Source organism: Bufo gargarizans, chromosome 1 (assembly GCF_014858855.1).
Source record: "Bufo gargarizans isolate SCDJY-AF-19 chromosome 1, ASM1485885v1, whole genome shotgun sequence".
Taxonomy (NCBI): domain Eukaryota; kingdom Metazoa; phylum Chordata; class Amphibia; order Anura; family Bufonidae; genus Bufo; species Bufo gargarizans.
In genome coordinates, this window is record NC_058080.1 from 294,668,720 (window position 1) to 294,684,095 (window position 15,376).

Genomic DNA, 15,376 nt, shown 5'->3' on the forward strand with positions numbered 1-15,376 from the left:
CAGAAACTGGCAGTAGGACTGGGAGTTGAGCTTGACTCCATCCTCAACCCAAAAAGGCCCCACAAGCTCATCTTTGATTATACCAGCCCAAACCAGTACTCCACCTCCACCTTGCTGGCGTCTGAGTCGGACTGGAGCTCTCTGCCCTTTACCAATCCAGCCATCTGGCCCATCAAGACTCACTCTCATTTCATCAGTCCATAAAACCTTAGAAAAATCAGTCTTGAGATATTTCTTGGCCCAGTCTTGACGTTTCAGCTTGTGTGTCTTGTTCAGTGGTGGTCGTCTTTCAGCCTTTCTTACCTTGGCCATGTCTCTGAGTATTGCACACCTTGTGCTTTTGGGCACTCCAGTGATGTTGCAGCTCTGAAATATGGCCAAACTGGTGGCAAGTGGCATCTTGGCAGCTGCACGCTTGACTTTTCTCAGTTCATGGGCAGTTATTTTGCGCCTTGGTTTTTCCACACGCTTCTTGCGACCCTGTTGACTATTTTGAATGAAACGCTTGATTGTTCGATGATCACGCTTCAGAAGCTTTGCAATTTTAAGAGTGCTGCATCCCTCTGCAAGATATCTCCCTATTTTTTACTTTTCTGAGCCTGTCAAGTCCTTCTTTTGACCCATTTTGCCAAAAGAAAGGAAGTTGCCTAATAATTATGCACACCTGATATAGGGTGTTGATGTCATTAGACCACACCCCTTCTCATTACAGAGATGCACATCACCTAATATGCTTAATTGGTAGTAGGCTTTCGAGCCTATACAGCTTGGAGTAAGACAACATGCATAAAGAGGATGATGTGGTCAAAATACTCATTTGCCTAATAATTTTGCACGTAGTGTATATATATATACACACACACACACACACACACACACACATACACTCTGGGGGGTTAAAGGGGTTGTCCTACCATATATATTGATGAACTATTAACAGAATCTTATCGTGGGGGTCTGATACCCGGGACCCCTGCCGATCAGCTGTTTGAAGAGGAGGCGGCGTTCCATGCAAGGTGCCGCCTCCTGGACATGACACTACGTGTTGTCACCTGTGGAGTGGTGGGGTAGTGTAATTTCAATTACTCGTTCCATTCAAGTGAACGGAGCAAGTACTTGTAATTACACTCACTTCCGAGATGATTGGCAGTGTAATGAACAGCATGGAGCGCCGCCTACTCTTCAAACAGCTGATCGGTGGGTGTGCCGGGTTTCAGACCTCCACCGATCAGATATTGATGACCTATCCTGACGATAGGACATCAATAGCGATGGCAGGACAATATCAGGAGCCTGGGAAACCTCTTTAAGCATAGGATTACTTAGAAACGCCAACAAGTAGCTAAGCCATCATCATCACTTCATTACAAAACTGCATATTTGGTGAATACATGTCCTGAAACATAAGGAAAGGGCATTGGTTGCACTTACCGATTTCAACACCAAGTCCACCCATGCCACTTAGGAAAACATGGGACTGAGCCATTTTCTGCATAGCTGTATCACCCAGGACATACCTTTGCCGGCTATAAAAATTGTAAAAGGTGTGAACAATTAAAAAATATAAAAATAAACTAAATATCAGCACTTTAAACATATATTCAGGTAGCCCTAATCCATTAGCATCAGGGCAATGAAAAAGGGGGTGCCTCGACATGAGCAGCTTTGACCATCCCGGGTATGAAGCAGAAACCAGAGTGGTAAAGCTTGTGCCAGCTTCAGCATATATGCCAGGAAGAGCCCCCCGTTGTATACACTGATGATGGGAGTGGGCACAGACAGGTGCTCTGCCCAGCACATCACTGCGCCTGCCTGTGCCCACTCCGCTAAGGCCTGGCATAGCACATTGCACCACCCTATGATTAGTGATTTTGCGACTGCCTTATTTTGACTGGTCTGCTCTACTTCTAGTAGTAGCCCATTACTCACCTGTAAAGACCATCATCAATTTCCATGGAGTCAGCAGCCATTGTGAAGACTGATCTTAAGGGTCCTAGGGAATATCAGAAATAAAAAGCGTCATAGCATGCCACATGCCAAAAGTGTAAAACTGTAGTGATTTAGCACCTTAATCCAATAAAACTGATATGATGGGTTCACTGTTCAGTCATATGGTCCATTAGAGCAGATGTTAGGGATGGTGGCTGCAGAGAACATGCCCATACAGCACCTAGGGATGGGCCATACATGAATCCTGCTTGAGTCTATGAGGGTTATCTACAGTACAGACCAAAAGTTTGGACACACCTTCTCATTCAAAGAGTTTTCTTTATTTTCATGACTATGAAAATTGGAGATTCACACTGAAGGCATCAAAACTATGAATTAACACATGTGGAATTATATACATAACAAAAAAGTGTGAAACAACTGAAAATATGTCATATTCTAGGTTCTTCAAAGTAGCTACCTTTTGCTTTGATTACTGCTTTGCACACTCTTGGCATTCTCTTGATGAGCTTCAAGAGGTAGTCACCTGAAATGGTTTTCACTTCACAGGTGTGCCCTGTCAGGTTTAATAAGTGGGATTTCTTGCCTTATAAATGGCGTTGGGACCATCAGTTGCGTTGTGGAGAAGTCAGTTGGATACACAGCTGATAGTCCTACTGAATAGACTGTTAGAATTTGTATTATGGCAAGAAGAAAGCAGCTAAGTAAAGAAAAACGAGTGGCCATCATTACTTTAAGAAATGAAGGTCAGTCAGTCCGAAAAACTGGGAAAACTTTGAAAGTGTCCCCAAGTGCAGTCACAAAAACCATCAAGCGCTACAAAGAAACTGGCTCACATGCGGAGACCGCCCCAGGAAAGGAAGACCAAGAGTCACCTCTGCTGCGGAGGATAAGTTCATCCGAGTCACCAGCCTCAGAAATCGCAGGTTAACAGCAGCTCAGATTAGAGACCAGGTCAATGCCACACAGAGTTCTAGCAGCAGACACATCTCTAGAACAACTGTTAAGAGGAGACTGTGTGAATCAGGCCTTCATGGTAGAATATCTGCTAGGAAACCACTGCTAAGGACAGGCAACAAGCAGAAGAGACTTGTTTGGGCTAAAGAACACAAGGAATGGACATTAGACCAGTGGAAATCTGTACTTTGGTCTGACGAGTCCAAATTTGGGATCTTTGGTTCCCACCACCGTGTCTTTGTGCGACACAGAAAAGGTGAACGGATGGACTCTACATGCCTGGTTCCCACCGTGAAGCATGGAGGAGGAGGTGTGATGGTGTGGGGGTGCTTTGCTGGTGACACTGTTGGGGATTTATTCAAAATTTAAGGCATACTGAACCAGCATGGCTGCCACAGCATCTTCCAGCAGCATGCTATTCCATCCGGTTTGCGTTTAGTTGGACCATCATTTATTTTTCAACAGGACAATGACCCCAAACACACCTCCAGGCTGTGTAAGGGCTATTTGACCATGAAGGAGAGTGATAGGGTGCTGCGCCAGATGACTTGGCCTCCACAGTCACCGGGCCTGAACCCAATCGAGATGGTTTGGGGTGAGCTGGACCGCAGAGTGAAGGCAAAAGGGCCATCTCTGGGAACTCCTTCAAGACTGTTGGAAGACCATTTCAGGTGACTACCTCTTGAAGCTCATCAAGAGAATGCCAAGAGTGTGCAAAGCAGTAATCAAAGCAAAAGGTGGCTACTTTGAAGAACCCCAGAATATGACATATTTTCAGTTGTTTCACACTTTTTTGTTATGTATATAATTCCACATGTGTTAATTCATAGTTTTGATGCCTTCAGTGTGAATCTACAATTTTCATAGTCATGAAAATAAAGAAAACTCTTTGAATGAGAAGGTGTGTCCAAACTTTTGGTCTGTACTGTACATGTAACACTGCAACTTCCTATATGATTGATTTAACTATCAAGCCACAGCTAAAGGCTTCAAAGGCATCTGTCAGCAGATTTGTACCTATGACACTGGCTGACCTGTTACATGTGCACTTGGCAGCTGAAGGCATCTGTGTTGGTCCCATGTTCATATGTGCCCGCATCACTGAGAAAAATGTCATTTTATTATATGCAAATGAGCCTTTAAGAGCAATGGGGGCGGTGCCGTTACTCCTAGAGGCTTCACTTTCTCTGCAACTGCTGCATCCCACTGCACTTTGATTGACAGGGCTGGGAGTAATCACATTACCCTGCTTGGTCCTGTCAATCAAAGTACAGAGGACACAGCAGTTGCAGAGCCTCTAGGTGTAACGACAACGCCCCTGTTGCTCCTAAAAGCTAATTTGCATATAATAAAATGACATTTTTCTCAGCAATGCGGGCACATATGAACATGGGACTAACACAGATGCCTTCAGCTGCCAAGCGCACATGTAACACTTCAGCCAGTTTCATAGGTACAAATCTGCTGACAGATGCCCTTTAAAAGAATAGAATGTAATCCTGTGTACTGCTACTGACACTCAGTAGAAGATGCATCGCCTCTCCTGCCATGTCTATGACCACTTGCATTCCACATGCAATGAAAATTCTGCAGCACCCTTTCTCTACAACTGTATGTCGCACTGTTCCTATAATATTCCCACTAAAAGTTATGAATAAATATACAACTGAGTGTTACCAGTTGGGGGGGTGTTCCTGACTGGATAATGTCAGACAGATTCCCCACCCCCACAAGAGAGACCTTTATTACAGACTGCTGACAATTCAAGGAGGCATAATAGAGGGAGGGCACAACACAGAGTCATGAGAATAGATGCTCCAAAAATGTCAGGAGAGGTTACAGGCCCCCTTTAAAAAGTAATCAGTACTGGTACATAAAATTCAAACTGGTGTAAAGTAGAACTGGCTTAGTTACCCATAGCAACCAATCAGATTCCACCTTTCATTTCTCAAAGGAACTCTAAAAAATAAAAAGTGGAATCTGATTGGTTGCTATGGGCAAGTAAGCCACCTTTCCTTTACACCGGTTTGATAAATCTCCTCCATGGTGTAGTCTAGGCCTCATGCACACGACCGTACCCGTACTGCAGCCCGCAAACAGTAGGTCCACAATATAGGGCACCGCCCATGTGCGCTCCGTCCTACAGATGCGGACCCATTCACTTGATTGGGTCCACAATCCGGAAGATACGGCGGTGTGTGGAACGGAGGAGTGCTTCCGTGGGTTTTCTGTCCATGCCTCTGCATCACAAAAAAATTGTGCATGTACTACTTATTTTGTGGGGCGGACTGTCAGATGTGGATTGCGGACCCCATTCAAGTGAATGGGTCCGCGTTTGCAGACCGCAGGCACGCGGTCGGTGCCTGTGCATTAGGCCTTAGGCCTCATGCACACGACCGTTGTTCTGGTTCGCATCCGAGCCGCAGTTTTTGTGGATTTGATGCAGACCTATTCACTACAATGAGGCCGCAAAAGATACGGACAGCACTCAGTCTGCCGTCCGCATCCGTTGCTCCGTTCCATGGTGCGCAAAAAATATATAACCTGTCCTATTCTTGTCCGTTTTGCGGACAAGAATAGGCAGTTATATCAATGGCTGTCGGTGCGGTTCCGCAAATTGCAGAACGCATGCGGACGCCGTCTGTGTTTTGCGGATCCACAATTTGCTGACTGCAAAACACACAACGGTGGTGTGCATGAGGCTTTAAGGTCCTTTTACACGGACTGGCAGCTTATTGGGGATAAACATTTATATAAAGCCGGTTCACTGTCGGTGATCACCTAATGAAGGAGAAATCATCATCCCTGTGCAGATAGTACAAATGAGGGTTGTAGTGATCACTCGTCCCCATACAGATCATCAGATAATGATAACAAGCTGACATCACCCATGCCTCCAGAAGATGGAAGTTTCATTCATCCATCCATCATGGCCATACAGTAGTGCCTAGCCTTCCACAATGTTCTCTTGCTATTTCCTTCCTCTAGATTTTCTCGCAGGGAAAGGCACCCCATTGAAATGTGTCAGCAGGTTTCTACTGAAGCCTCTTGGAAATGTAAGCTGGGGAAACTCCTGTTCAATCTCATGGGAACAAGCGGATGCCATCAGCCCACATCTCCTGCGAGCAGAGAATACAGAGGGGCAGAATAAGGCACTAACCTGAACTACAACTGCTGCAGTTCCGTGTCGGCCGGGAGAGGAAGACCCGGGGAAGAGAAGGATTGGAAACTACAACTCCCACAATTCCTTTCTCCAGCAGGAAGGCGAAGCCATTCAAATGCATAAAACTTTATTAAACAGCTGTCAGACTAGAATGGTAGGGATGTCATGGGAAGAGGCGGGGTCTCGCCTAATGGGCGTGGCTTACAGTTTAGGGATGAAGCTTCAGAGCATGTTGGTGGCTGCCTGTGAACTGTTCCACGTGCGGGCGCCTGTTCAGGGGTAGGCTCTTCTAATGGTTGTTCCTTGCTGTTTATACGTGGCTCATTAGTGTGGAGGAGAGAGTGATGAGGAGTTCTGCTTCTAATGCCTGTGATGTTCATGTTCTTGTGGAACTACAAGTCCCAGGTGGTGATTCTCTTCTCACAACCCTTCAGACATGAAAACAATGCACCACAAAGTGGAGTATGTGGTTTATTAGGGGGGGGGGGGTCATCTACTAACCTTTTTACAGCAGTAAAATGTTGCACGGCGACTTTTTAAACGCCTGTGCGCCAATATTTTGTTGCACAGGCATTTTTACGCTGCATTTGACACATAGGAGTGGCAGGGGTGTGCCGCAGGCCAGGATACGTTTACGCCTGGAATTACGTGTTGGCAAAAAAAAAAAAAAACACTGCAACTAAGGCGCTCAAATAGGGACTGCTGAAGGTGTTCTCCTGGCAGCAACGCCAGCACAAAAGAGGAGTAAAAGACGAGTACACGAAGCTTAGTAAATGACCCCCATTGTGTTTTCTGATACCTCGAGTACGTCCATGAGAGGAAACTCCGCTGCGGATTGTGTGATTTTGCCATAGATTCCACTCTCTGCATTCTAAAAGGCCAAGTCATTGGTGGAAATCTGCTCCATATATTGACATGGCACGGACATAAAGGGATATTTAGGGAGTAGACTATTTTAAGGGGTTGTCTGAGCTGTCATCAATATCAGATCGGTGCTCCGCTGCCTTCTCTGCTCATTGCAGTGGTGAGCAGTGTAATTACAAGTATGGCGGCCCTGTTCACTTCTATAGGACAGCTCTGTAGTATTCACTTGAACAGATGGAGCCGTCACATAGAAGTGAATGGGGACGCCATACTTGTAATTACACTGCTCACCACTGTATGAGCGCTGCCTTCTATTCAAACAGCTGATCGGCGGGGGGTGCTAGAAGTCGGACCCCCTCCGATCTGGTATTGATGACCTATCCTCAGGATAGGCCATCGATAGTAGAAAGCAGACAACCCCTTTAAGAGGACCTTTCACCACTCCTGACATGCCTAGCGATATGCCCCCATTGTATGTTATGGGAATACCCCTTTAAGTTTTACTGAATATTTTCCCACAAAACTATATATCAATCTGCTCAGCTCTTCCGCTCTGACATGCTTCCTGCAGATTAATTAGCATTTTCATGGTGACAGGTTCCCTTTTAATTAAAGGGGTTATCCAGAAATAGATAATGATGATCTGTCCTCATTATCACATCGGTGGGGATGGGAGTCCCGGCACCCCTGCTGATCAGTAGTTATAGGGAGCTGCCGTGCTCCCCGGAGCGCTGGTGACTGCAGCCATCTCCCGTCATTTCTCCACGCACAGCGCTGCACATTGTATATTGAGCTGCAACTAGGCTCAGTGACCGATGTACGGTGACATCATATGACAAGGAGTGCCAGTCTCTTCTGACAGCCAGGACCCCCGCCGATCTGATAATGATGACCTATCCTAAGGTCATGAATATTAACTAACGGATAACCTCTTAAATGAAAATGCTTGTCCTGTTTTATATTTCCCATACACGTTCAGCTGACATCGGGAGCCGTGTTCATAAAACACCACTGGTATGTCAACTGGGGCATGATGTGGCGCTATGCGATCACTATGTGCTTAAAGGGGTTATCCAATACTATAAAATGCTCCCCATGTGCCGGGCCCCTTAAAATGAATATACTTACCTGGCTCCCTGCACCGCCGCTTCTTCTTCTCTCCGTGCATGCATAAAAACATCCGGGGGGATCATTGCAGCCAATGGCAGACGGTGACAGGGACAAGCCTCCCTAGCGTCACACGCAATGATAGGGAGGCACCGGATGTTTTAATCTGCTCACGGGGAGAAGCCGTGCGGGGACCAGGAGCGGCGCAGGGAGCTAGATAAGTAAATTCATTAAGAGGGGCCCGGCCTATGGGAGGGCATTTTTATAGTATTGGATAACCCCTTTAAGTTACATACTTGCCTAACAGCCCTAAACTTACTGTGAGTAAAAATGTACCGGTATATGCAATAAAAAAAAAATATAAGAAGCTTGTTATTGTCATTGTTTATTGCTACGTATATAACTTCATTTGTGATTTTCTATTTTTGTAGGACTGTAGACATTGAACATCAACGGAGTACATTATTCTCATTCAGAGACCTCCTATGTAGTACCATTCAGTACAATGTCGTTTCAATTTAATTTCAATATCGTAGAGACAGAAAGCGGTTCAGAAGACCTAATAAAAGACAAAGGCAAAATAAAAGAAGACAATGAAGTACAACCAGAGAATTTAGATGACAAGAGCTTAAGGCAGCGTGCCACCAACAGTGAATGCGGAAGCCACAGTGCCAGCTGTGCCGCTAGCGATAAAACACTGTCCTGCGTGCCAGCTAGCGAACACCAGATTCCTACAGATCTTTGCAGTGTGTTAGAAAATAAAATTGTGGAGAGCGGCTCGGGCCTACAGTTTGTAAATGTTTCCGTTGTAGAAATGACCTTGTCCAATTCAGACGTGAGTGGTGAAAACATCGTGAGGAAGTCCATCACCTCTAACTCGGATCTTATTTCTGGCGTATATGAAGGAGGAATGAAAATCTGGGAGTGCACGTTTGATCTTCTAAGATATTTGGAGGATGAGGATGTTAGCTTTGAAGATAAAAGTGTTCTGGATCTTGGTTGTGGAGCTGGTTTGCTAGGACTATTTTCCCTGAAACTAAAAGCCAAAGAAGTTCATTTTCAAGACTACAACAGGACTGTAATAGAAGAGATAACCATTCCCAACGCTGTGGTGAACTGCGATAGTGACTGCTTAACCAGTATGGATGATGAACCTACTGGGAAAAGATCAAAAAAATCACACACACAGACCGGACTGTTATCCAAGTGTCGCTTCTTTTCTGGGGAATGGTCTCATTTTACTCAGTTAATGCTAAATCAGGTTCCTCCTGTGAAATATGATGTTATTCTAACATCTGAGACCATATATAATCCTACTTACTACAGTGCATTGCATGAGGTCTTCCAAAATTTATTGGCTAGTGATGGAATAGTTTACCTGGCCAGCAAATCCCATTACTTTGGAGTCGGCGGTGGTGTTCATCTTTTTGAGACCTTCATTAAAGAGAGTAAACTGTTTCATATCCATACTCTAAAAGTCCATGATGATGGCCTTCAGAGAATGCTTCTCAGCTTAGCTTTTAGGCACAATTGATACTTCAAATGTGTGTTGAATTTGAAAATTATAAGGCTAACTAAAGGGAACCTGTCACCTCCAAAAAACATCCCTAGCCGCCAGCAGTGTGTTTCTGACGATCGTTTTCTTCCTGAAGGTAAAAGCACTGAAAACGTTTTTATCCCCTGCCCGCGTGATTTTCTAGTCATGCTTGAAGTGAAGGGGGCAGTGGCCTCCTTGCTTCAAGTTACGGTAACCGCACCCCCTCCCCTGCCCCTTTGCTGTGACTGACAACCGGCTGTTCGGCAAAGGCAGCCGAACTCTCGTGCATAAGCGCTGTCAGTCACAGCGAGGGGGCATGGTTACCGTGACTTGAAGCAAGGAGGCCACTGCCCCCTTGACTTCAAGCATGTGTGGAGAAACGCGCCGCGCAGGGGGAAAAAGAACGTTTTCAGAGCTTTTGCTTCATCTGCCTTCAGGAAGAAAATTATAGTCAGAAACACGCTTCTGGCGGCTTGGGATGGTTTTTGGAAGCGACAGGTTCCCTTTAAAGGGGAGTCTCAGGACTTCAATACTGATTACCTATCCCATTGGTGGGGTTCTGACACCCTACACCCCTACAATCAGCTGGTAGCCAGGAGTCACGGCCAGCAGAACTGACAGTGTACAGAGCTTCCAGCACCATATATTGTGGGAGTTTTATCAAAAGTGGTGCAAAGGAAAACTGGTATAGTTGCCAAGGGCAACCAATAAGCTTTATTCTTTCATTTTCCAAAGGAGCTCTGAAAAATGAAAGGTGGAATCTGATTCGTTACTATGGACAATTAAGCCAGTTTTCCCTTGCACCACTTTTGATTAATCTCCCCACTGTGTTAGTTTGGATGGCTGTGGCACCTAGTAGCCGATCAGTGGTAGTGCTGGGTGTCTGCCCCCCACTGATCTGATATTGAGGAGCTGTCCTAAGGACAGGTCATCAATATAAAAGTCGTGGAAGAACCTCTTGAAGGCCTCATGCACACGGCCATTCCGTGCATTGTGGACCGCAATTTGCGGGAATTTTTTATTTTTTTGTGGTGTGGAGGCACGGACAGAAACACCAAGTGAATAGGTCCGCCTCTGTGATGTGGAGTGCACACGGCCGGTGCTCATGTATTTTGGACCCGCTGTATGCGGGCCGCAATACACCAACGGCCGTGTGCATGAGGCCTAAGACTGAATCAATATTTTAAGTTACTAGTGTGATTTTTATTGACTTGACATTCATTATCAATATTAAACAGCACTGGTTATCAAAAGGCTGGGTTGATATTTGAGCGTTTTATTCTGATTTGTAAGCTTATAGACAATTAAACCGAGTTTTCGATTGGATTCCAATTCATTTGTCAACAGACAATGCAATTTTCCTATTAAAATCAATGGAAGGCAGATTAAACATGGATTTTGCCACGGAACATGACAAATAGATGTGAGAATTCTGTCATGTGAATCATACCCTAAGTACCGCTGGAAGATTAATTTGAGAAAGAAATTTTGAGAAATCAAATGCTTTGTCTGGAGCAGTGTATCAGCGCAGCCTGTGTAAAGTCTGTTCGGCCCATGGCACGGGCGGCATGAACTGATTAGGCCCCCAAACAGGCCGCGCCAGAGTTCGGCACTCATTGAAGCCATGCTTGCACTGTAATAGCTGGTATCTGAGATAGCAACTGGGGGTTAAGCGGCCAAGATTGGAGTTGTGTTAAATAGCAAGCACGACATCTAGCCAGTTAGACAGCGGGAGCTCTATCCATCACCATGGGCCCCCAAGATCATAACTGCCATGGCAGGTGGGGCCTAACATGACTGCATGCCTGTTAGACTCTTTACAAGGTATACCAATCCATTATGTAAGTGTTGTCTGCTAGCTGAACTAAAAATAATAATTATATGTTAATAAAGTTTATAAAAAAAGTTAATGCTAAAAATAAGGCCTTATTTTACACATCTGTGAAACTCCACTGACCATGGAGACATGATGTTTAAAACACACCCATCGAAGTCTATGGGTCTGTGAAAAGCACTGACAAAGCACAGATAGCATCCATGTTCAGTCAGTGGTTTTCATGGACCATTGTTAGGAGATGCTCTGGAAATAATTTTGCAGCTGAGCAGTGTCCATGGAGTAGAGTTGCACCAGGTATCGAAGTATCGATACTTTTAGACCCAGAGTGATCCAGTACCGGGTTTTACTATTTAATGATACTAGGCTGCGCAGCACAGGGACATTCCTCCAGTTCTATGAGGCAGTCCTCAAGGCCCTGATCTTTTCGGACTGGGAAAGAGCAGGCCGGAGTACCTCGGGAATTGTAGGCGCCCGGATCGTCCCTGGCCAACACTTTCCAGGTGTGGTTCCCCCATACTGGAAAGAAGGGACAAACCCAAAAAAAGTGCAGAGTGTGTCGCAGGAGGGGGATACGGAAGGACACCACTACTCAGTGCGACACGTGCCCCGATCGGCCGGGCCTCTGCATTGACGGTTGCTTCAGGGAGTATCACACTTCCATGGAGTACTAAATTTGTATCTCAATTTAGCACTGACATCGGATAAAAAAAAACTGGTTCTCAGACTTGAGACACCCAAAAAAACTAAAATAATTTATTAAAAGTAGACATATTAGGTATCGCCACGTTGGTAATAATCTCCTCTATAAAACTACCCCATGACCTAACCCCCCAGATTAACACGGTCCAGAAAAAAAATATATATATAAAAGGTGCAAAAAAAGTTGTCACCTTACATAATAAAAAGTTTAATAGCAAGGGATCAAAAAATCATATAGCCCCCAAAATAAAACAGTCATCTCATCCCGCAAAAAATGAGCCCCCACATAAGATAATTGGATAAAAAATAAAAGACACTTAGACTTTAGAGATACAAAAATTAGATTTTTGTCTCAAAAAGGATAATATAGTCAAAAACCTAAATAATTGACTTATTAGGTATCGCCGCGTCCGTAAGAATCTCCTCTATAAAAATATCCCATGACCTAACCCCCAAGTTAAACACGGTTAAAAAATAAAAACTGTGCCAAAACCGCTATTTTGGGCACTTTTCAATTTCAATCCATTTTCCCGGTAACAAAACAAGGGTTAACAACCAAACAAAAGTTAAAATTAATTACCCTGATACTGCAGTTTACAGAAATGCCACATTTGTGGTCGTAAACTGCTGTATCAGTAAAAGGCAGGCCGCAAAAGGAAAGGACCGACATGGTTTCTGGAAGGCCGATTTTGATGGCCTTTTTTATTGACACCATGTCCCTTTTGAAGCCCCCCTAGAGTAAAAACTCCCTAAAAGTGACCCCATCTAAGAAACTACACCCCTCAAGGTATTCAAAACATGATTTTACTAACTTTATTAACCCTTTAGGTGTTCCTCAACAGTTTATGGCAAATGGAGATGTAATTTCAGAATTTCAATTTTTGGTAACCTTGCCTCACAAAAATGTAATATGGAGCAACCAAAAATCATATTTACCCTAAAAATAGTCCCCCTAAAAATGCCACCTTATCCCGTAGTTTCCAAAATGGGCTCACTTTTAGGGAGTTTCTACTCCAGGGGTGCATCAGGGGGGTTGAAACAGGACACGGTGTAAATAAACCGGTCCATAAAAATCAGCCCTCAAAAAACCAAACGGCGCACCTTTCACTCTACTCCCCGCTGTGTGGCCGTACAGTAGTTTATGGCCACATATTGGGTGTTTCTGTAAACGGCAGAGTCAGGGCAATAAAGATACAGTCTTGTTTGGCTGTTAACCCTTGCTTTGTTAGTGGAAAAAATGGGTTAAAATGGAAAATTAGGCAAAAAATGATGATTACACTTACCGGTAATCGGATTTTCCTGACCCCACGACAGCACCTTAGAAAGATGGCTCTGCCCCCAGGACAGGAAACCTGCAGCATAAAAAGGTGGAGCCGCTCTCCCACCTCAGTGAGTTTCCAGAGCATGAGAAGGACTCCCCTTACGTTAGTTTAGTGCTTCCACACTTTTTTTTTTTTTTTTTGCGACACCCATGAACACACAGCCCTACACCAAGAGGGAGGGAATAAAGAGGTGCTGTCGTGGGGTCAGGAAAATCCGATTATCATTTTTCCCCTCCCCACGACAGCACCTTAGAGAGAGATTTCAGAGATCATCCCCAGGGTGGGAGACAGTACTCAAGACCCTTGTGCCAAAGAGAAGGTCAGAAATAGAGTCAAGCTGAAGCCTATAGTGCTTATAGAAAGTGGATGGAGAAGACCAGATGGCAGCCCGACAGATCTGTTCAATAGATACGCTGGCCCTCTCTGCCCAGGAAGTGGACACCGCCCTCGTGTAGTGAGCCCTTACAGAAACCGGAGGAGACACACCGGACACTGAATACGCCAGGGATATAGCTTCTCTGATCCAGCGGGCAATAGATGCCTTAGAGCAGGGGTGCACGACGTTTCCTGGTTGGGGGCCACATTGCCAGACTGAACCAATGACGAGGGCCGAAATTAAAATTAAAGGTGTATTAACAACTAAAATATTGTACTTATGGCATATTGAACACACATTATATACCATTAGTCTAGATGTCTAGTTACACTTCAGGACTCCCATCTAATGGGAGAAATACATGAAAAATACATGTGAGCAGCCACAAGACATAGGCATACATGTCTGTTACCAGATGGTTGGGGGGCCGCACAGAATGGTAACAAGGGCCACATGTGGCCCCCGGGCCGCAGGTTGTGCACCCCTGCCTTAGAGGCTGTGTTACCTTTCCTAGCCCCACCGAACAGAACAAATAAGGCGGAAGATTTTCTCCAATCTTTAGTTACTTCCAGGTACTGCAAAATACACCTCCTGACATCAAGGGAATGCAGCGCCTTCTCTCTGTCATCTTTTGGTTCTGAAAAGAAAGCTGAAAGAACTACCTCCTGAGCCCTATTTGTCCTAGAAGGAACCTTCGGCATAAAACCAGGATCTGGTCTGAGAACTACCCTGTCTTCTCTGATGGACATAAAAGGGGGGTTAATGGAGAGGGCCTGAATCTCCCCAACCCTCCTGGCTGACATTAAGGCTACCAGCAAAACTAGCTTAAGGGTAAGCACTTTAACTGAGCAAGAAACTAGAGGCTCAAAGGGATGTCTGGTTAGGTCCCAGGGAGGAAATCTAGGGCCTGTTACTGGCGTAATCCTATCCACTGCCTTAAAAAACCTAACGACCCCAGGGTCCATGGCTAAACTCCTTCTCCCTAAGACCGACAATGCTGACACCTGCAGCTTTAGTGTACTTTTTGCCAACCCGAGGGACAATCCCCTCTGTAAAAAATCCAACACCTGAACCACTGAAAATTCTAACGGCCAGGAAACCCCTTCTGCGCCTATAAAGGACAGGAACTTTCTCCAGACCCACGCATAGATAATGTTCGTCACCTCCTTCCTACTTTTCATTAGAGTGGAAATGACCTCCTCTGAGAATCCCTGACTAGCTAAAAATGATCCGAAACTGACATAGCTCTAAACAGGGAAAACCATGCCCTCTTCGGCCAGAAGGGAGCTATCAGGATCACTCTTGCCCCCTTGTATCTGATCTTCCTTATCACTAGCGGAATCAACTGTAGAGGGGGAAAGGCATAACCTAAAGGGAAGTCCCATCTCTGGAGGAAGGCGTCCACCCCAGATGGGCACTCCTCTGGACTGAGGGAGAAGAATTTTTGTACCTTTCTGTCCTTCCTTGTGGCGAACATGTCTACTGAAGGCAGACCCCATAAATCTACTATCTGGGAGAAAATCTCTGGACTCAGTGACCACTCCCCCCGATGTAACCTGTGGCG

At 45.2% G+C, this 15,376-nt stretch overlaps 2 protein-coding genes across 3 annotated transcripts in view; one reads left to right on the top strand and one right to left on the bottom strand.

Moving 5' to 3' along the window:
- UBA6 (ubiquitin like modifier activating enzyme 6) overlaps positions 1–6,129 on the bottom strand; it is a 101,730-nt gene extending 95,601 nt beyond the window's left edge. Inside the window, exons 1-3 of the mRNA XM_044304561.1 lie at positions 6,068–6,129; positions 1,930–1,993; positions 1,432–1,526 (exon numbers count right to left, since the gene is read on the bottom strand). Coding sequence (XP_044160496.1) covers positions 1,432–1,526; positions 1,930–1,970 — 136 coding nt within the window. The 5' untranslated portion in view covers positions 1,971–1,993; positions 6,068–6,129. The remainder of the gene's footprint in view (positions 1–1,431; positions 1,527–1,929; positions 1,994–6,067) is intronic.
- A 134-nt stretch (positions 6,130–6,263) lies between these two features.
- METTL18 (methyltransferase like 18) lies at positions 6,264–10,588 on the top strand. Of its 2 annotated transcripts, none has more exons than XM_044278945.1 (2): positions 6,264–6,349; positions 8,473–10,588. In XM_044278945.1, the coding sequence occupies exon 2, from the start codon at positions 8,547–8,549 to the stop codon at positions 9,573–9,575; it is 1,029 nt and encodes a 342-aa protein (XP_044134880.1). In that variant the 5' UTR covers positions 6,264–6,349; positions 8,473–8,546; the 3' UTR covers positions 9,576–10,588. The 2 variants fall into 2 exon arrangements, with proteins under 2 accessions (XP_044134880.1, XP_044134888.1); XM_044278953.1 differs by having other exon boundaries at positions 6,347–6,475.
- Positions 10,589–15,376: the final 4,788 nt, after the last annotated feature.